Raw genomic sequence first — 21262 nt, forward strand, 5'->3', positions numbered from 1 at the left:
GAGGGATTACGCATACTGTATCACTTTCTCGTCCAATAAAAAAAAACACAACCTCCATTATTTGGCGTGACCTTGTGTGATGAGAGTACTTAAGCGTCGCCCTTCTACACACACAATAAACGTATTGACACCATGGGTATCCGAAATCTTTGGAATACACTCAACGCAGTTTGCAACCGCGCCGTCGAGGAGGAACTGGCACCGTTACTCGAGTCTCAGTTACAGCTCTTGGACGACCCCGGCAGTAACGTCGAGACGGCCACGAACCTCGTTTTGCGGACGTATTTTTCGCCTACGCCGTCTGCGCGTCACTTCGACTATGAGAGCGTGACGTCTTCGTTCGTGATCGGAGAGTCGGCGCGCATTCAAGTCGTCGTCGACGGTAACATTTTTCTACACCACTGCAAGCACTCGCTGACGGACCACCATCTCAAGACGTTTGCGGACAAGATCGATGCCGCACGAGCGATCGCCGACCGAGAGGAACGAGAGCGAGCGTGGGAAGCCTTGAACCTCGAGATTATCAAACACTACGTTGGCGAGACCAACGGAGATCTGGTTGGCGATTACGTCGAAGACTATATCGAAGACGACGCGTTTGTTCTTCGAGATTTGGACTGGGACAAGGAGTACGAGGCGAGACCGGGCGAACGCTGCATCCGATACGACGCCTTCTTCACGACGGTGTTTCATTGCATATCTAGGACGGTCAAGAGGGTCGTCAAGGGGCTGTCCCTAAACAGGCGTGTGGAAGTTGACGTGGTGGTGGTGTTTGACGGAATGTCGCCGACGGTAAAGTGGCCCGAGCAGTACAAGCGTCGCAGTAGAGAGCTGGCCAACGTCATCAAAAACTCGTCTGGCGAGGACACCAAGCGAGTTCGGACCATCGAAAATTCGAGACTGCAGTCTGTCCTGAACGGAAGGCTCAAAAACTTGGCACGCTACGGCAAAGACGCCATGGCCACAATCTGCCGATTGACCGCGGCCTCGGACGTGATGCAGCACGTCAGGGAATATGCCACGCTTCTCGAGAACCCACTCTACGCCAAAGAGGTGATTGACGGCTACTCGAACGAGTCGGCTGCAGCGTACCAACTCTCGTCCTTTACGATCCTGCCGCCGTTCTACGTGGGGGAAGGCGACGTCAAGGTCGTGGACTCTTTAATGTGGCCGCCGCCAAACGACGAGCGCTGGGACGTGTCCGTCGTTGTCACCGACGATTCGGACATTCTCCTCGGGGTAGCTGCGGTCGTGGAAAAGATACCCTCGCGAGACGTCTACGTGTATTCGGCCCGCCAGTACAGCGAGAGTAAGAAGCGACAGGACGAACACAGGTTCGAGTTTGGCGGCGTGCAACACGCCGTGTCTCTGCTGGACAAGTCTCTTCCCAGTCGTCAGGCGGGTTACTACCACATCAAGGACGATTTCTTTACTCGCGCTGTACGCGTCAGTAGTTCCGATCTTCACCCGCTGTCGTTTGTGGTGCCAATCTTGCTGTACGGCGGCTACGAGATGCTCCCGTTTATGATAAGCTCATCTAAAAAGGTGGACGGCAAGAAGGTGGACCTGTTTCGCGCAATGATGAACGCCGCAACGAAGGAGACTAGCTTCTTTGACATTTTACTGGCGGCGGTCGATGCCGCGGCACCTATGGAAGGGTCCACTACGCGGAGGCGAGCGGCCGCAATGTCCAAGGACTGGCCCAAGGCGAACGAGCGTCGGCAGAAAGTAGAGGAGATTGTCACGAAATACCTGAAGCTGCTTCAGTACACCGCGCTCTACACCACGCAGCAGGACCGGCTAGCGTGGTACGTAAAGCCCGTAGAGTTTGTGTACGAAGACCGCGTGGTAGAGAGGGACGCGACAACAAACGCTTTCGTCACGCGACCGATCACGACCATGGGGCAGAACAAGGCGTGCCGCGTGAGTCTCGCCGACGTTGCGAGCGTCATAAGGGCCCTAAAGGCCAGCGACGCGTTGGAATCTGCGGTGGACATACGAGCTTACGTTATCGAATCTAGCGGCGAACACCTTGCGGTTTCCAGCGCCATCAAGGCGCTTTCGGCGCTCTACATGATGGGTGCTATGGAGTTTGATGACGACTACGACAATTGGTCGGACGTGGAAGCCCTTGCTGCCGTCTACAAGTGGTACGAGACCCGCTGTCTGTGTCCCTGCATCAAGACGATGGATCTACGACGCGTCTTGTGCATCTTTAGACAGAGCAGCGACTGGTCTCGCACGTTCACCACTAGCCTCATCAGACGGGCCTATAAGAAGAACAAGCGGCGACTGAGCAACCTTCGATTTCCTAGTTTCGACGCCATTTACAACGACATGTTGTGAATAAAAGAACGTTTGTTTGGACACACACACACACAGACGCACACATATAGAGATACAGATGTATAGCAGCGTGCAAGCTAGCGTAAGCGTTTATTTTAGGCAAAGCAGACAAACACAAGCGAAAGCGAGTCACTTCTTGTAATACGACACTTTGTAAATGCCATAGTCGTTGGTGGACGTAATGTTTGACTTTGTAACATCTTTTAATATCTGCAATTTCTGTATAGTGATGTAGTAGAAACAGTCGACGAGCCTCAAGACGACCAGATTGTGTAGACACATCCAATGCTTCTCGCAATAAAGGCGATCTGACACATACTGTCCGTCTTCCTTGGGTTTGATTTTGGCCACGAGCGCCGGTAGAGAGGTGGTCACCTCGTAGGTGCCGTGGTACGTGACTGGAATCACGTCGAAGAAGGATTCTTGTTCTTCCAGGGGATCGAAAGTGTAATCGAGTGGCAAAGTGGTCGTCTTGTCGTTTACATAGCTTTGCAGAACGTGGTGGAGAAAGGGTAGAATTGCATGCACGTTGTGATGCGCCGACGAGTGACGGACGTAGAGGTAGACGTAGTGCTTGGTGCATATCACGTCGTGCACCTTGAGATCGCGCAGCACGTTGATGAAGTTTATGCAGTCCACCACCACTCGGTTGGCGTCCTTGTCCCTGTATGAAAAGACGAGTAGATAGTTGGACGACGAGCTGTCTTTCTGACAACACTCTGCTCCCTCTACGACCGATGGGACGTTGTTTTGAATAAAGAAATTTGCGATAGCGATCCAGATTTTATAGGGTATCGATACCGAAAGGTCCAGTTCGCAATGGAGATAGTCTCGCAGGGTCCTCATTTTTTGTTGCGAAAAGATATCGACGAACGTGACCTGTTTCAACATTTTACTCCCTCGATCGTTCAAATCAGTCACCGAACCTTTTTGTTAATGTATATGGGGGCGTTGGCGGTTATTTATTTCAAATGCATATGGGCACGTTGCTGTCGTCGTCCTTGCTGTGAGGCGCGGACGTGGATGGATTGGAGAGTAGCGGCGCCATCATCGTGGAGACGTCTTCCATGGTTTTACGGGGCTTGTCTCGCATCGAGTTGGACAACAGGTCGTCGCTGTCGCATATCAGTCTGTTGAGAAACTTTGTTTCGACCGGAACGATGACTTCCACGTCGTCGGCCACGGACCACCTACAACGGGCTAGGAAGAGGCGCAAGGCCGTCGCCGAAACAAACTGCCCCCTAAACAGGTTGTAGCAATTAGACACGGAGGCAAAAGCCTCGAGTAGTTCCTTCTCGAGAAATTTCTTGTTGATGACGCTAATCTCGGTCTCGTCCTCGATAAAGAGCTTGATGAACATGTTCAAAAAGTCGGCTAGTACGCGTTGGTCCACCTCGCACGTGGATATGGCCGCCATGGCGCACTTCGCTCCGTTGGCGTCGCGCGTAGTGTGCATGGCAGTAGACATGGACGTGCACCACGAGATGATGGACGACGACACGCTAGGCGAGATGTGGTGTTCCAGACAGTTGGGCGACTGGACCCAGAGTAGAAAGTCGTTAAAGAAGCGCGAGTCGTACAGGTAGGTGTTTTCGCCGCGGTAGCTCCTGCAGAAACGCGTGTGATAAAACAGGTTGGTGGCCATCCGAAATAGCGCCGTGTTTGAGTAGGTGGCAATTTCTTCCTGGCGCGGAGTGGGTATGCCCTTGGTCATCTTGAGGCACTGTAAGGTGGCCCCAAACATGTCCGAGTCCATCATCTCAAAGTTTAGGCACTGTAGAAACAGACCGAGGTTACGGGGCGAGACGCAACAGGCCTGGCTGTAAAATTTGTTGTGCTCCTGCGTGCCCTGGTCCGACTGTTTGTGCACTTCGACGAAGCGAGAGTCCACGCGCCCGTTGCTCATGCACTGTTCTATGATGGAGGCGATGTTAAGGACCGACACCTCGGTGGCCGGCGCCTTCTCCTTCTGCAGGGCTAGCACGTAGTGGTTGGTACGCGGCACGGGGATCGTGTCGGAACTCTTCATGATGAGCTCGTTGTGGTCACGCAGCGTCGTAGAGATGGCCGGATCGATGATGTTGACGTCGTCCGTGACCCGCTCGGCCGGCATGACGGTCCGGAGCGTCATGTAGTCGGTGTCGCAGCGGTACACTCCGTTCTCGACGTTACTCGTGTACAACCTGTTGCTCTCTTCGACCAGGAGGTTGATGACGTCCTGTGGCTTGTTGTTTTGCGAAAACTTTACGCGAATGGCCCCGACAATGTTTTCGTTGACGGTGTGTGGCTGCGTGATCCTGTGCACGAGGCTGAGACCGTTGGCCACGTCGAGCCAGTTGTGGCCCATGGCGCTCTCAAACTGAAAGATGGGGTTGCACTTTACGCGCACCGCCGCGTAGTTGCACAGGGATACTAGCATGACCGCCGTAATCTTGGCTGCCGTACTTGCGCCCACCGCCATACCGCGAGTCGCCTCGCGCGCATGGGAAAATATCCCTTCGATGTAGAGGAGTAGCAGGCGCAGAATGGCAGTAGCGTACGCGTCCACGAACGGCTTCAGATCCCTGATGACGCGCTGAGTGGTCGACGAGGAAGAGGTTTTCCTAAGTATGTTGAGACTGTTTCGTACGTATTCGATTCCCATTACGCAGTGAAATACTGTATTGTCATTCAGGAGCGTTTGGATGGCCATCTGATCCTTGTCGACCGTCATCAGTATGTTACTACCGAGCTCGAAAACGCGAAAGAGCATATCTGCAACCGGTTCCACATCTCCGTTGGTCAGGAGCGTCGTGCGCGCCTTGGTAATGTGCTGCATGAGTTTCTTGGACGAGTAGCCGAGTAAGGTCGACGTGTCGTTCGGGAGCGTGGGCACGTATTTATCGCCATCTCTCCTGTAAGACACGTTTTGATTTCCCCGCTGCCGGAATACGGGTAATAAAATATCGGTGGCGTCTTCGTGATTCACCGAGTGTTGACATCGTCCCTTTTTCAACAGGTCTAAAAAATTTTCTGCGACAGACATTTTTATAATAAACAAAATTGCTACCGCCTATGGGAGGTCGACTCCGCTCCCAGTCGAGGTGAACCTAGATATGGAGAGAATATATATTGCGCACCGAGTAGAGGGCTCCTCTCATTATCGTCGCTATGGCGCACCTCGTTACGGATCCCATAAGCAAGGAAGTCGTGCGTCGCTTCAAGACGTTCGCCGAATGGCGACTTCGCACCAGAGCCACGCCTCGAGACTTTGCCTATGCCGGCCTAGAATATTGCGCTGACCGGAAACACATCTACTGTCGGCACTGCAAATTTCAAGTCGCCGAACAGGACTGGGAGACGCTCACGTTTCACCCGATGGACCTTCACCGCCGAATGCCGTGCAAGTTTCTCGAGCAGTACAGAGACCCGCGGCTGAACGTAGCAAGGGTCGTGTCCGTCTTGCCGAGCTACTCTCACCCGGTCTACAAGAGATACGTCGACGAGAAGATTCGAGCCAAGACCTTTCACGATGTTCGAGGCCCTGCGTTCGCCAAGGCCGGCTTTTTCTGCTCGCACGACGACGAGCAGGGCTACCTCTCCCGCGAACAGATAGTGACCCGCATATTCGTTTGTTTCTACTGCGGGGTGCAAGTATTTTCGATCCTCGACTGCGAAGAAGACGATCCGTGGCTGCTACACGCCCGCAGGTCCCCCAATTGCGTGTTTCTACGAGTGAACAAGACCTATTACTACGTGCACGATGCAGTCGAAAAGTTTTACAGGAGCGAGATGTACTGGGCGTCTCACTTTCCCGAGATCGACGATCTCGTCAAGGACCCAAAGTTCCGCAACAGGACTATGAGTACTCTGTACACGGCCAACCTGACGCATCCCTTGAACGTATCGGCGATGGTGAGTGCCATTCGGAGCAGCAAGGCGACTCCGTTGGGCAGTCACACTCTGTTTGAGCCAGTGAACGCCCTTCCTTCGTTCGATCACAAGGCTATCGGTAGGTGGGGTAACTTTGTGATAGATAGCGCGATCTGTGATACGCACTATTCCGCTATAAAGTCACGAGACGAATCAACTAAGAGGTGCATCGTATGCATGAAGGCTCCGGCTAACATTGCCTACTTGCCGTGCGGACACTGCGTGTCGTGTTTCGACTGCACCATATTATTCAAACATTGCAAGGCCCGTAGACTCAAAATCGACTTTATTTCTAGAGTCTACTTTGCTTAAGAACATGTCTTTCTACTGGAGACTGTTCGACCACGACCCGACTGTGGCCAAGGTGATGTCCGACTTTAAAACTTTTGCGACGTGGCCTTTGCGCAACAGTACCCCCACACCCAAGGACTTTGCCATGGCAGGACTCGCCTACGATCCGGAGAAGCGGATTCTCAGCTGCTCGATGTGCCAGCAAAAGACTCAACTCTCTACTATCGTGGCCTCGGACGAAACACTTCCCCAAGGACTGCACGAATCCGACTGTGACGCACCGCTACGCACGCTGAGTCCAGATGTCTCGGCGGTGGTGACCGAACGAGCGCTTGCCTTTAGGCCCGAGTTTCAGACTTACACTGCGAGGTTCGCCTCCTTCGACGCTCGGCCGAAAGAAGAAGACGTCTTTGACGTGGATTACATGGCATCTGCGGGATTTTATTACCTGACCGATCGGACCGTGGAATGCTTTTGTTGCGGACTTCGGTTGCTTTCGTGGGAAGCCGACTACGACGACCCAGTCGAGGAACACGCCAAGTACAACCCTTGCTGCCCCTATCTTCGATTGTGCGCGAGCGTAACCTACATCAAGGAGGTGTCCGACGTGTATAGAAATAGCGATTTATTTTGGTTGCTAGAATATACCAAGGACATTGAGTTTGTCTCAAACAAATACAGCCTAGACTTTATAACAGCATTGGCCACTTCCAAGTTTGATCTTTCCTGTCCGAACAAGCTAAAGTCCTTTCTCGAAAACAGCGATTCTTTTTCGGCGCTGAGCGTAGGACGTCCGTATCCCACGCGCATCGACAAGACGAGCATCTCCATGAAGCGGTCCGATCCGTCCACGACGATTTGCGTCGTCTGCATGAACTGTCCGGTGTGTATAGTTACTTTGCCCTGTGCCCACGCCGCCTTATGTTTAAATTGTCTATTTCCAATGATTTACAATTCGAGAGAGCAATCTGTGTGTTGCCTTTGTAAATCTGCAGTGAGTGGAATGTATCGAATTCATTAAATAAACTATTTGTACTGGCACTAGTGTAGTGTGCATGCAAAAGAACGATTCGTGACTCAAAAATATAAGCACGCGAAATATTTATTTTCAAGCATAACTCAGTCGTCTTCTTCGCCCATTGAGTCTTCTCCTTCGTCGTAGTTGAAGGTGTTTAGGACGATCGGACCCAGCATTCTGTCGTCGTCCGATTCGAGATATTCGTCGGCGTCACTGTCGTAGTCGTCACTGTAGCCGTCGTCACCGTCACCGTCGTCACTGTCGAGGTCTTGGTACTCGATGTCACCCACAACACCGTCCACACCTTCGATAACGTCTAGGTCGGTTGGCGCAATGTTTCTTAGTGACGGAGACACTGTGCTAGAAATACACAAAGTGTATTCACCAAGGTAGACGTCCTTGTTGGGGACGTCTCTAGCGGTGAGTAGTCAGTCTTCGATGCACGTTGAGAAATTGGTGAAGCGTTTCTCGGCGTATAAATCCGAGTCCGGTCATGCAGAGGCTCCGTATGCCAACGTCGATGATCCTCTTTTCTGCGAGATACATCAAGGCTTCGTCGTCTAGGTCTAGGCACGATCAATCTGCAAGTGAGTCAAATTAGGTAGACCGTCCGCTAAGCACTTTACAGAGTCGTTGGTCAAGCCGGGTGCGTGACGTAGGAGCAAAGTCTTGATGTTCGGGTAGAAACGAACCAAATCACTGACGTGGCGGTCTCGCAGCATTGGATAGTGCACCAACTCCAAGAATGTGATGTGCGTAGGAAAGCTTCTTAATATTGAAATTTCGGTATACGCACAGTGAATTTACCCTTCCACGTTGTCCCAAGCGTAGCCCTCTTCTTCGTGGTATATACTAAGCACCACTGTTTTCCAATCCACCGCGCTTGACACTCTGGACTGAGCGAACACTTGTACGCAGGTGTCGGCCAGCGGGAGAGATGGGGACCTGTCTAGTCGAGCCATTGTCGCTTTGGGTTATAGGGTAGTAGTCGTGTCGTGTCGTGATGACGGGGGAGAGGGTAGGGTTAGCTTTGCTGTAAGCGTAGTACGTGCGAGTACATATATATATATATACCCTCACTCGCTATCTGAAAACGGAGATAACGTTTCGCTACAAAAAACAAAATCGTACATTTCCTGACTCAACTGATTCGAAGCGCAAAAGACAAAGTGCGTCACGTTATCTTTAGAGGCGAAGAGTTCCGTCGTTATCACCAAGATAGCGTATATAGATTCGTTGTTCTGCAATATCACTCGAAGGACAGCTCGACTGGCGTTTCTTATTCCAGTCAGACACAAACTCTTGAGTCGACGCAAAGGAGCCAGATGAATCAATCCCTCGTTCCTGATACGGCCACCGTTGTTGCTGATTTGAAGATGTTCGAGAGATTGAGCGTAGGTCGCCAAGTATTGTAGAGCAGAGTTTGACAATAGGGGGGCGTTCCTCAGGAGTATGGTCTTGAGGTGCGTATACGTACAAACAATGTACAACAATTGTGCGTCCTCCAAGGTCGGATAGTCGACAAGGTCCAAAACGGTCAGAGCGTTCGCGGACACATGAGAAAGTTTACAAATTTCGGAGAACAGGACGACCCTCTCTCGTTCAAACTCTTCCTCATTTGAGTCTTCCGAATAAACGTTGGCCACTACTCTGCTCCAGTCGAAGGTTCGCGATTGATCAAACTTGGTGGCCTCGCGAAACACATTGGACACGCTGGATGCTACTCCGGTCATGTTCTACGTTTGTCGACGCGCTTCGGCAGGCGCGCGTATATATACGTACGTTTTGTGTATGTAGAAAAATAAAGCCTCTCGAATGATTGTTTGTTTATTTCAAAAAAGACACGTACTAGACGTTGCGCAAAGCTCGCATAATGTGATCGCTTTCGGTGTAGTATCTCTTGTACTTGTAGCGCCTGATCTCGTCACTGACGTCGTCGTCACCGTCGTCACCGTCTTCAGCGTCGTCGTCGCTATCCACGTTGCGCTCAGCGTAGTCGTCGTCCGAATTTCCGTGAAACTTGGGCTCATTATTATTATTATTATTATTTGTCTCGTACACCGTCCGTCTGGTACGCAGAGTCGATTTGTAGCGGCCTCCGCCGGTCGAATGGAAGAAGCTATCCGTGGACGGACCCAGCGGTCTCTTTTCCGAGTCGTCCACGATCCTGTAGTTGGGGCGATTGGAAACGCGATACTTGAATTCCTTTCGCACGTTGTCGCGCGCGTTTGGACGAAACTTTGCACCAGACTCTCGGTGCACGATGTTGTCGGAATAATACGTGTCGTGCGTGGGCAAGTTTGTAAAGTCGCCGTTTATTGTCCTATACAACTCGCCTAGCTCGACCATCTCGTAGGCCACGACTATGGTTTCCAGAAAGGACGGCGGTGGGTCGCGAATCACGTCGATCCACTGCCCCACCTTGATCGAGCGGCTGGTGACCACGTCGTGAAACTTGCTAGATATCTTGTCAATGTTTACGTCCACCAAGACTCCCGAAACGTAGGGCGAATGATTATCTCCGGTGGTCCTACCGACTTTGGTTTCCAACAGGGCTGCGCCGTCGCTTCTCGCTTTAAACACGGGATAGAACGAGTTAGATCGAATAGCCTTGGCCGTTTCGGCGTACTCCCTTCCGCACATGACGTCGCCCTTCTTGTTACGCACGGGCACTATCGAGTACATGTCATTCAACACGTGAACTGGAAATTGATTGACGAAAATTGGGGCGCTGCGCTTGTGCATCTTAAAGACCTGAAAGTCTCTGATCACGTCGTTGGCACGCTTTATGAGACGGTTCTTGTCCGACCGCAACCCCTCGTGAGCGCTCGTGAGAAACCTGAGCAGGCTCGGCGGGAGTTGGTCGAAAGAATAATCCACGCGCACTTGATACATTTTTTTATTACACGGGATACATGTACTTGGAGTCGCTGCTGGCGTTTCTGGACATTGTTCGCCTACCGACACTGACGCTGCGACCGAGTCGGCCTCGGTTGATTGAAATGCTACGGCTCCTCCTGTTGCCGACGCTGCGACTCCTCTTCCTTCCTCTTCTTCGACCCGAGGAGAGAACGCTCCTACTCCTACTCCTCCGCCGCGCGACGCTTCCGCTCCTGCTCCTCCGCCGCGCGACGCTTCCGCTCCTGCTCCTAGTCCTCCGCCGCGCGACGCTCTTGCTACGACTCCTCCTCGTTCTTTGACTCGATGGTCGAATCTTGTCGAGGATCGCGTGAGTTATCAGCGCGTGCCTGGCTCGATTGATCGGACATGACGCCGGCAGTCGGTGTTTGCGAGCAAAGGCCTGAATTAGTTTCCCCAATAAAAGTTTCAGGTAGGTTGGACTCTGTCCTCGTTTAACCCGCATGGAGCCGAGAATGCGCCTTTGATCTTCCTTGGTGAAATGTTCGAGGCGATACGGCTTTCTCGTATCGAGTCTACGACCGTTCCTGTTGCATCTCGAACACTTTGTTCTGGCGGTTCGTTTCGAGAAACCGCACTTGGAACATTTGACCATTTTTATTTACTCGTTAAAAGCCATGCCTCTCAACAGAGCCTCGACATTTTCTGGAACGCGCGTCGGAAGACGCTCTTTGTTCTTGAGTTTGTTCACGTAAGAAGAGACCTTGACGGCGATGGCGTTTTCGCGAAACGTTGTCGAAAGCGGGTGCTTGGTGACAGAGTTGTGGGTGACGACTCCCTTTTCAAAGTGTTCGCGGACGTCGCGGGGTATCTCTCTAAACTTGTAGCGTTTGGCCAGAACGTTTGTCGGGTACTGCGATATGTCGTACTGACGCTGCTTACAGTATTGTAAGATCGCCTTTCTCAGAAGAAGGTTATTTAGCTGAGTCTTCAATTTCGGATTAGGAGTAAAGGACTTTTCAATTTCCAATCGCATGTCTGTCGGTAGACTACTAATGTCCGGGACTTTTGTCAGGGAATAAAATCCCTCACCCGTCTTCTTTGTCCGGCGGGCGCCGGTCCGTCGACGCTTATTCTTCATTCTCTCGAAACGAACGAACGTGGATATGTTTTCAAACAGAGCGTCTCATAGGGCTCTCGTAGGTTTTTTTGCTCGTCGTCCATGATCATTCGGATGGCCGTTTGAATCCGCAAGTATCGCAACACGTCGCCCGTGTACAGGTGTTGATATGGTTTATAAACGACGGCAGTGTGTTCCCAAATGTCTTCACCAATCACAAAGTCCTCGATGAATTTCCTCAATATTTTTTTCTGCGAGTCCGATTCCATCATTTTTATAATTGTAGTATCGAGGGCCCTCCCTCGTAATCCATCACCGCATCACACAACGCTCGAGCGTTCAAGTCGCGATCTCTGGACAGTTCCTCGGCCAGGCTCGGTTCTCGTCCATACTTTTCTTTAAATTCGACTCGCCACTGCCGCTTGCAGATTTGCTTCTCCACGATGTCGACCCGTTCGTAGCACTCGACGTCGATTTTGTTGTCTTTCAACACGACGTTCATGACCCTGTAGTCGTCTCGGCGCAGCACAAAATTTATAAACTCGATCACGTTGCGAAAGGCAACGTCCACCCTGGTCATGCGCTTAACTGCCACGAGCGCCTTGTAGAGGAATTCGCGTTGGCGCAACGCGCCGAGTTCTTCAAAGGCGCGTTCGAGTTTGTAGGCAAAACCCTGATCTACCGTGTAATGGTTTAAGGTCTCGATCGTCATAGGGCCCAAGATTTCTCTAAACTGTCGCCTGATGGCTTCCACCTTGTCCGCGTTACTTTCGGCCAGTTCAAAATTGTATTGCGGAACGTGAAACGGCGTCACGCCATAATACCTGGGGGTTTCTATAGCGCTCGATGCCGGTGACTCCATCATTCCGTATTCTTCGTTTGTAAACAACATTGCGCGGTCAGAGGCGTCGTCCAATTCCGAGTCCCTTTTCTTTCTAGCTGCGGGATGGGTAGGCGACGAAATGGGTGGTGGAGACGCAGACGACGACGAGGCGCTATAACTATCGAGTACCAGATACTCCGCGTCTTCGTCATCAGAGAATATGGGTGGTGGTGGTGGTGTTTGAGCTGCCCTCGCGGGTGGCGCTTGGGGTGGTGGTGGTGGTTTTTGAGCTGCCCTCGCGGGTGGCGCTTTTGCCGGTGGTGGCGGTGGCGGTGGCGGTGGCGGTGGTGGTGGTGTTTGAGCTGCCCTCACGGGTGGTGCTCGGTGGGGTGGCGGTGGTGTTTAAAAATAATTTGACATAAATAAGTGCTTTTTAGAGGCCTAGAGCTCTCTAAGAAGCCTCTATGAGGCCTAGAGGCCTTCTCTGCAAACCACTTCTCAAATCGCTCTAATGACACACCAAAGATGACAATGTCGCACTTAAAGTGTACCTTGTAAACGGAACCTTTTCGCCCAACTGGGAGTCCATGGCATTCATTTCGTCCTTCTATGGCATTGAACATGTGACATGACACCTGCGATTCTCAGTATTCTGATAGGAAGTGTATAGCGCAAAATTAGCAGATATGTATTTGATTGTGCATACTTGTTTGCAGGTGGTGGGAGCGATCAACATGTTCAGCTGCCTCAACTGCAGGATCTTCAGGATTACCATCTACAGGTGGAACCAGCCCAGTGTTTTCTAAGCATGATTCAGATTGCAGTGGAAGCCCACAACGGGAATTGGAGCTGCTGCGTAAAGCTGTAGAACTTCAGAAGAAGTGTTCAGTGGTGAGTTGGTTGTTATTTTGACTTGTTCCCAGCCATCTTTTGATTGCAGCAAAATGCAACAGAAGCTGAAAAGTAGGAACTCAAACCGAAAAACTGGCAGCTTTGTTACGGTTACAGCCGTACTATGAAATCGATTTTGCTTCGGTACGCTATTTACTTGAGTCTGAGCCGGCATTGATTTTATGCAGACCCCGAAAGGTAGAAAAATAATAAAAAAATATACTCGAGTATGAGCCAATCGGAAGGTAAAGAACACCGTGCATTTAAAAAAAAAAAAACCTGGCTCGTGCTTTCGACACTTCTTTCGCTTTTGCTTTAATGATTTTTATGATCATGGGAAGTGCTACTGCACTCTCCGTCGAATGGATCACTCGAAGTGAGATTCGCCAATAATAACAAAGTAAGTGAGTTTATTGCGGTTCAAGTAAGGTATCTGACACAAACCAGAATACATCGAAGTCAGGACAATGCTAAACTGGAGACGCGAGCTAAGATAACCAGCTCTTCAAAAAGTCGTAGAGGAATCAATATCTTAGTTTTGCATAACCAGACCAAAAATCGAACCCAATTTTTCTTTTTAATTTTTGTTGGGAGGTGGTATTTTGAAACAGAAACTCGGGAAAGCATCAGAAAACCAGGTGATATGTCATTCACTAAATCTGCATATCAAAAGCCGAGCTAGTCGGATAATAAAAAAATATGTGCCGACTGACCTGCGCCGTCGCAGTTGGGGTCAGGGAATCCGGGATGCTAGTTACAGCCACTCACTGCCAATAGCGGAAAGACTAATTCTGTGGCAGATCAAAATTAGTACGGTGATTGTAACACACGCCGCAGTGCACACATAGAGCCTTAGCTCCCTTAGAGCACCTGTCTTTCAGCACCAAAACAATGCACGTTTCATGGCTGGCCTCTCTAAATTCGCAAAATAGGAAATGCTCTTTAAGGACATCCAGACCGATGATCTCGGTACTTACAGTCGAGGCTTTGCAGCCTACACGTGCTTCCTCGAAGGTGGAGATGGTTGCACACAAATCACACATCGCGAAGTTTGCGACTTTAGGACACAGCACCGGCCATGGGTATCTTCAAATATTCAGGTCCAGCTGAGAGGACAAGTTTCTTCGGAGGTCATGAAGGCGTCCAACATTCAGAGGATTCGTTACAAGGCATTTGAAATTTAAGCATGAGTGCATTTGCTTTGTTTTTGAGCATGCTGCCCCTTGTCCCTGAGCGGAGCTGTGTTTGACGCTGGGGAACCGGCTGCTCTTCTTTCTAATGAAGCTGAAACTCGGGTTGAGCTACACTGCACTTGGTGTACTTTTAGTGTTGACAGAACAACGGCATCACGCCACTTTCGAGCTGTGCTAACAACGCTGACTGCTGCGACAGCGAGGTGGAGTTTTCGGCCTCCATTTAGCATTATGCGGGCTACAGTGATGTGATTGGTCTAAGCCATTTTGGAGCACATTTTGGAGCAGCCAAAACAGTGTTTTGGAGCAGCAAATGTAGCCTTTGGAGCAGCCAAGACAGTGTTTCAAAGCTAAAAAAGTGACTTGTGGAGAATATATTCTTAGAAAAATAAATATTTGTTTTAAGTGCTGGACAAACGAAGGGCACTATGTGTTGTGTTGTGATGTGACGTGTTGGGGCGGAACTCACTGCCTGTGTGTTTGCTGCTGAGACATCCCACAAGTATACAGTGCTGTAGGCAATGCCGAGCAATTCCGAAAAAAAAAAAGAAAAAAAAAAAAACTTGCTATTGTTTTACTGGTTCCAGACGTGGCAGATTTTTATAAAAAGTAAGCAAATGTAAAACAATGGATTGCAAGCGTCCCGGCTGGTGCCTCTCGTGCAATCATGTTCACCTCCTCGTGAGGGCAACTTCGGCAGGCTTGCAGTTACACGTGCTTCGTCACGCGCGCGGAAGCAACGGCTGCTCAATCAAAACCGAAACCATGCCACTCCGCTCCGTCGCCAACTGGTTCCCAAAATAGTATGCAAAATGTAACTGTCCAGCAGACGACAATAAACAGTCCAGCGGAGCGTGCTTGCCAGGCCGGCAGGCGAGGTACAGGCTAAACACACAGAAAAAAAGAACCTGAGCGTATCGATGCAAGACATTGCGATCGAATCAGGGTAAAAAAGTTCTTGGAGCGCTTAAATTTGTGCAACGACTGAACTCGAGACAAACAAGCGCGGTGTGCGGGTTCAGCGTGCAGACATTGCCTTCTTTGCTTTAGCTCACTTCTCGTCATCAACTTTCTTTCGCGGCAGATTTCTCACGTACTGGGGTCCCTCTCGAAAGAAAGCTTATCGAGAAAAACCTAGGTAATCAAAACTTCGCCAAGCAGTCATTGAGTTAAGGAGGGATCTTTATAGCAGCGTATGATTTAAACAAGAGCAGGAATGTCGATGCGTTTCAGTTTAGAAAGCGCCATATCTGTAGCGACGTGGGGACGGACACATACGACGTCGCGCGATCACGGCGAAGGTGGTCGCGCGAGCGCTTCAGCTCACGAAGTAACTCTAGCCGCGCAAGTAAAGGGCTGTTTATACTCCGACGTTGAGCGCAGTGAACGCAGCGTAGCGCAGAACGCGCGCCGTTCATTGGCCGGCAACCAGAAACTCGATATCTGCGACCAATCCGTATCTGTGCGGGCTGCGCCACGCCCGTCGATGTTACGTTTGAGTATAAACGTACCTTAAAGGGATTGTCCGGTCAAATTTTGTATCCGAGAAAACAATTGAATATCATTGTTATTGCCTCGAGACGGATCGTACGCGCAATATCTGAATTTTATATGTCCCTCTGCGTGAGTAATTGAATTTATGCTGCTTTAATCGCATTCTAGCGTAAACGCTGTTTTTGTTGGCAACATTGAAGCTCTGACGTCATAAAACACAAAGCGAGCATTTTCGTCTGCCTCAGCGTGCTTCGTTTTTGTTGTTGTGCTCGACTTTTTTCGTAGTTGGGTGAGATTTTTGTTGCGCGGTTGGGTGCCACAACCACCGGGCAGCACATGCAAGCCAAGACATGACGTGTCACACTTTTCCGCGAGATGTGCAGTGTCGAGCGAAGTGGATCGTCGCCGTGCGTAGGGACTAGGTTCCTGTCAAGATCGAGATCCCGCTTATGCAGCAATCATCTCACAGAAGAGAGCAACGAGCTGAGCTCTAAGCGGACAGGAGGCTCGCTGAGGTATACGTGTGATGCTGTGCCAACGATATTAAACTACGTCCATCCACTCCTCACCCAAATCGGATCAATCAATTTGATTATGCAGCGATACCGAAACCAAACATCTGGAAACGATACCATAAAGGCCCGTACACACTCTTGCGACCGAGTACGACTGAGAGAGACGAGATCTCTTAAGGCCCGTTCACACTCTTGCAACCTCTTAAACGTGGGTTCCTTAAAACTTCTTAAACCAGAGAACACACTGGCGCCATCTATTGGGAAGCAGTGTAAACTCGGCGGTCCGGCATATTTTTTTTTATTTCTCGCGCATTATCCTTTCTTTCTTGGCTCGAAAAACTTTTGTCAATGTTATAGCCGAGCCTTTCTATGGGTATTACGCACATTTGACCTCGGAAATCCTGCAAAACCTTCGCTCTTGTGAAATGCAGTTCCAGGCTCACCGCATAGATGGCGCCACAATGCCAGTGTGTTCCCTCATTCTAAAAACATTTAAGAAGTTTTAAGAGATCTCGTCTCTCTCAGTCGTACTCGGTCGCAAGAGTGTGAACGGGCCTTTACTTCTTAAATGTTTCTAGAATGAGGGAACACACTGACATTGTGGCGCCATCTATGCGGTGACCCTAGAACTGCATTTCACAAAAGCGAAGGTTTTGCGGGATTTCCGAGGTCAATAGTGCGTAATACCCATAGAAAGGCTCGTTTATAACATTGACAAAAGTTTTTCGAGCCAAAAAAGAAAGGATATTGCTCGAGAAATAAAAAAAAAAAATATGCCGGACCGCCGAGTTTACACTGCTTCCCAATAGATGGCGCCAGTGTGTTCTCTGGTTTAAGAAGTTTTAAGGAACCCAGGTTTAAGAGGTCGCAAGCAGTCGCAAGAGTGTGAACGGGCCTTAAGCTGTATTTAGCACGCGTGCAGCCCGATTCTGTTTGACCCGCTTGTGAAAGTGGAGCGTGACTACGATTCACCAAGCTTCTCCAAGTCAAGTGACAACATGCATTTGAACGATTCGCCGTTTGTGTCCGACCCGCGGACATCACCTCTGAGGGAACGATCCGCAGCCTCATCACCGATCCAGTGGATCCGCTCACATGTGTACCCAGAGGCCGCTTCGTGTACTTAGGTGCCGCTTCAGAGGCGAAATCTGCATCCTCTGCTTTGCAAGCGCCCCTAGTTCGATCGGTGGCCGTCGCAGTTGTGTTTGCTCGAAACGGCATATACGTTTGCTCGAAGCTTGTGGCTGTCTGCGAGTAATTTGCTGCTAAAAGGCGTGACTTTTTTTGCACATGCTTGGGAACTGCGTTAAAAGAACCGTATTTAAGTAGGGTAGCCTTGGCGACTATATAATTCGAAACAAAATACAAGACATCCATCGACCAACGCTTGTTATCCCGACCATCCGACAAACCTTTGCGTTTTGTGACGTCACGCAGCACCTACGGATGTCAGCCATTGACACTGGCGAAATTCGGGGTGCAGTTTCGTAGATAGGCTCATGAAAGGTTTAATTAATAACGGGAGATCATATATCAAAATAAAAATGATGTTAGTCTACATGAAGGCTCCCTCGACGTAACGAGCGCAAGAACTTAAGTACTTCCGGTTTCGACCGGACAATCCCTTTAACTCTCGCCGCGCGGCAGGTTTGGCACTCGGCACACTAACATCGGAGGGTGTGCACACGCACGCGTCTATCGCAAAAAATATTTAAAAAAAAAGAAAAAGAAAAGAAAAAAAAAAAGACGCGGGATGAGATTTCCCAGACGACGAGAGCGCGAAACGCGAGACGACGGGAAAAATCATGCAAGACCGAATAGCAATTGATGTAGGGTACTTTGTGTCCGGCGGCGTCTTTTGTGCCACCAAGCTCACGCATGCTCACTTGCGGTTTTCAGTTTAGTTCCGTTTTTGAAAGGCGACCAAAATTGGTCCTTTGGCGCAGGCTTGGCGCAGATTAGCCATATTTTGGCGAAATGTAGCAGGATGTGGCAGGGTTAGCCCCTTGGCGCAGTTTGGCGCAATTGGCGCAGCAATCACATCACTGGGGCTATGTTGCCAGAGTGTATTGAAGCCCACTAGCTTAAATTCAAAATGAATATTGATTCCAACGAAGTGAGAACAGAGACGCCGAATAGTGTAGGCCAGCAGCGCGTGCTGTACTCGAGCTACGTGAGTGGCTACACTCTTAAGTTTCTGGTTGCTATACCCCTAATGGGGCTATTTGTTTCCGTTCAATGGCGTACGGAGGCCGATGCTCCGACATCCATTTTACGGTGGACTCTAGGTTCTGAAACATTGTGCAGCCCGGGGACGTAATACTGGCTGACAAATGTTTTCCGGGTATCAGGGAAAGTCTGGCAGACACTGATGCGGTGCTCGTGATGCCGCCTTTTTTATCGGTGCATGGGCAGTTCAGTGAGCCAGAAGTGTGCGACACACTACTTTGCCCAGGTCCGAATTCACGTTGAGCGAATGATACAGCGAATTAATATACTCGGGACAACGGTGCCCATTACTCTGATCCCCCCGATGGATGACGCTTCAACATGTGCTGTACGCTGGCAAATTTGCAACCTGCCATTATCAAGCCAAAGGAATAAATGGCAGCAAATGTAGGTACATTCAGACGCATGGCGAGGCTAGGTACAGAGCTCCAATTTCTCTCGTGGGGTTGGCTCTTCCTGGGTACCAGCGTAGGCTTCTTATCCGCAACCGAATTCTGCGCCAGAGATTGATTTAAGTGTTTCTGTATGATATGTGATGTCCTGCCGTAAAAGATGGCTAACACCTTTTTTACGAGATGCAAAGATGATTGATAGCAACGAGTGTATTTTCCATGCCCTTGTGGTTCTATTCTATAATGAAAGTGTCAAATCGGAGCACGTTTTATAAGTAGCATTGTTTATGCCAATGAGAATAAAACAACAGCAAATAAAAATAACACACTTTAGCAGAAAACTAAACATTCTGATTGCAAGATTATATTTTGTGTACTGGACTTTACATTTCAGCGTAGTTCTAAACCACCACTTCCTAAAAAGACCGGCAAGTATGCAAAAAAACACATGGAACGTTGTCGCGAGTCATATTGTCTGCAGTGAATTGAATGCAGTACTTTATTGTTCTGTCTTTTACATCACTTGTACTGACATGCTTAGAGCTGGTACTTTTGTGCAAGGACTAGCAGTACCAGCTGAAATAAAACCGTTCTAGAGAGGGAATCGCATTGCTCAAAAACTTGTCGTTCCTGGGAACGAACACAGTGGAATCGTGCTCACCGCATGTGTAGACATAAAAATAACATGATTGCAAGTCCAGCACAAACATCAACACATGCACTTGTGCATAGTACTTGTGCGGTGGCTTCAGGCACAACTCGTCATTAACGTAACTCCGGAGAGTTGTCCCAGCGCGCTAGCGCCACCCGCGGTGCGCAGGTGCGTCACGGCTGGATGTGTGCTTTATTGCCAAAAGCGTTGTAGGCGTTGGAACATATTTCATGTTTATTTATCAGTTCAAATATATCAGAATAAAAAATTATACCTGAAATACATATTTATGTTTACTGTAGTAACCAGGAAGGGCGAGTTACCGAGTTACTCCACTACTAGATTATAATGCGCGCCTCTTTCCCGAGATCCGAGTCACCCGGATTCCCATTTCCTCACTTTGTGTACATTCATGATTTTGTTTGTCATATTCGCTGTCCTGTTTCTATTGCCGCACCCGAGCTGATCATGTATATCGTCTGAGTCAAGTATGTCCTGGATGGCTTTAAGAAAACTGCTGAATTCTTCCATAAAGGACTTCCAACCCGAAAGTGTAAACGATTTCGATGCCGACCGAACTTACTACTGTTGGTGGCGTGGAGACGGCCGAACTCGTGCAGAAGTTTACGACGAGAAAATTATCACCACGACCGGTACTTTCAACTTCACTAATAAGCTATTTCACGAATGTATGGACTCTCGCAGTTTGCTTAAAATTTGTGTTCATTTCTGTGCCTCGGTCCACAAATACAAGCGAGCGATGTGGTACAGAAACGACCAAGCGTGAAGAGAAGCATCGCGCGGCCTTAGTATCCACACACACAAATCAATTTCTTTCTGGTGGGTAACACGCATAAACCTGTTACTGCAACACTGCTGGCCACAATCAACAAAAACTACGAATTCCAACCACACAAGTTTGCCCGGCACTTGGTGCGCATTGTTTTCACCGTGGAGGAGAGGCGAACAAAGTCTCTACATGAAAAGGCTTGCACACTGCTCGAAAAGACATCCCCGCGAAGCAATGCATCGACAAGGAAAAGAATGCCATCATCAGTAAGTCCAGAAACTTGTGTAGTTTATTTTGTTTCGTTCTTATACTTTGCTGATACCTAAAGCTCTTATACTTACGCTTTGAGTGACCCACTCTTTGTTGGCCGGTCAAAATAAATAAATAAATACTGTTAACTTTTTCTGCCCCAAATGGTCTAAAATTTGTCATTTATTTCTAAAAACAGTTATCTCCTTACTATTTTCCTAGTTCTCTAATTATATATATTTTTAGTATAATGTAATCAATCATTTATTGATAATACCAGCTTTGCTGCATAAATATATTTTTAGTTACTTAGCCGCTGCTTTAATAAGTGTAATATATAGGTGTCATGTCACACTTAGAAAAAAGTTGTTGCAACCGGGCGATGAGGAAGAAGAGAAGCGGCGGGAGCTCATGCATTTTGTAATTTTTATCAGTCTGAAAAACGAACAGTAAAGGAAAAGGTCGCACCGACCGATTTGTCTAGCGTA

At 49.3% G+C, this 21262-nt stretch overlaps 1 protein-coding gene across 1 annotated transcript; it reads right to left on the reverse strand.

Annotated features, from left to right (window-relative positions):
• Nucleotides 1-3313: 3313 nt before the first annotated feature.
• LOC120841294 lies at nt 3314-12438 on the reverse strand. The gene is made up of 3 exons (XM_042287990.1): nt 11939-12438; nt 4730-5069; nt 3314-4594 (listed from the first exon to the last, which is right to left on the reverse strand). The coding sequence occupies exons 1-3, from the start codon at nt 12436-12438 to the stop codon at nt 3314-3316; spliced, it is 2121 nt and encodes a 706-aa protein (XP_042143924.1).
• Nucleotides 12439-21262: the final 8824 nt, after the last annotated feature.

This window comes from Ixodes scapularis, unplaced genomic scaffold, assembly GCF_016920785.2.
Source record: "Ixodes scapularis isolate PalLabHiFi unplaced genomic scaffold, ASM1692078v2 ptg000827l_1___fragment_3__unscaffolded, whole genome shotgun sequence".
Classification (NCBI taxonomy): Eukaryota; Metazoa; Arthropoda; class Arachnida; order Ixodida; family Ixodidae; genus Ixodes; species Ixodes scapularis.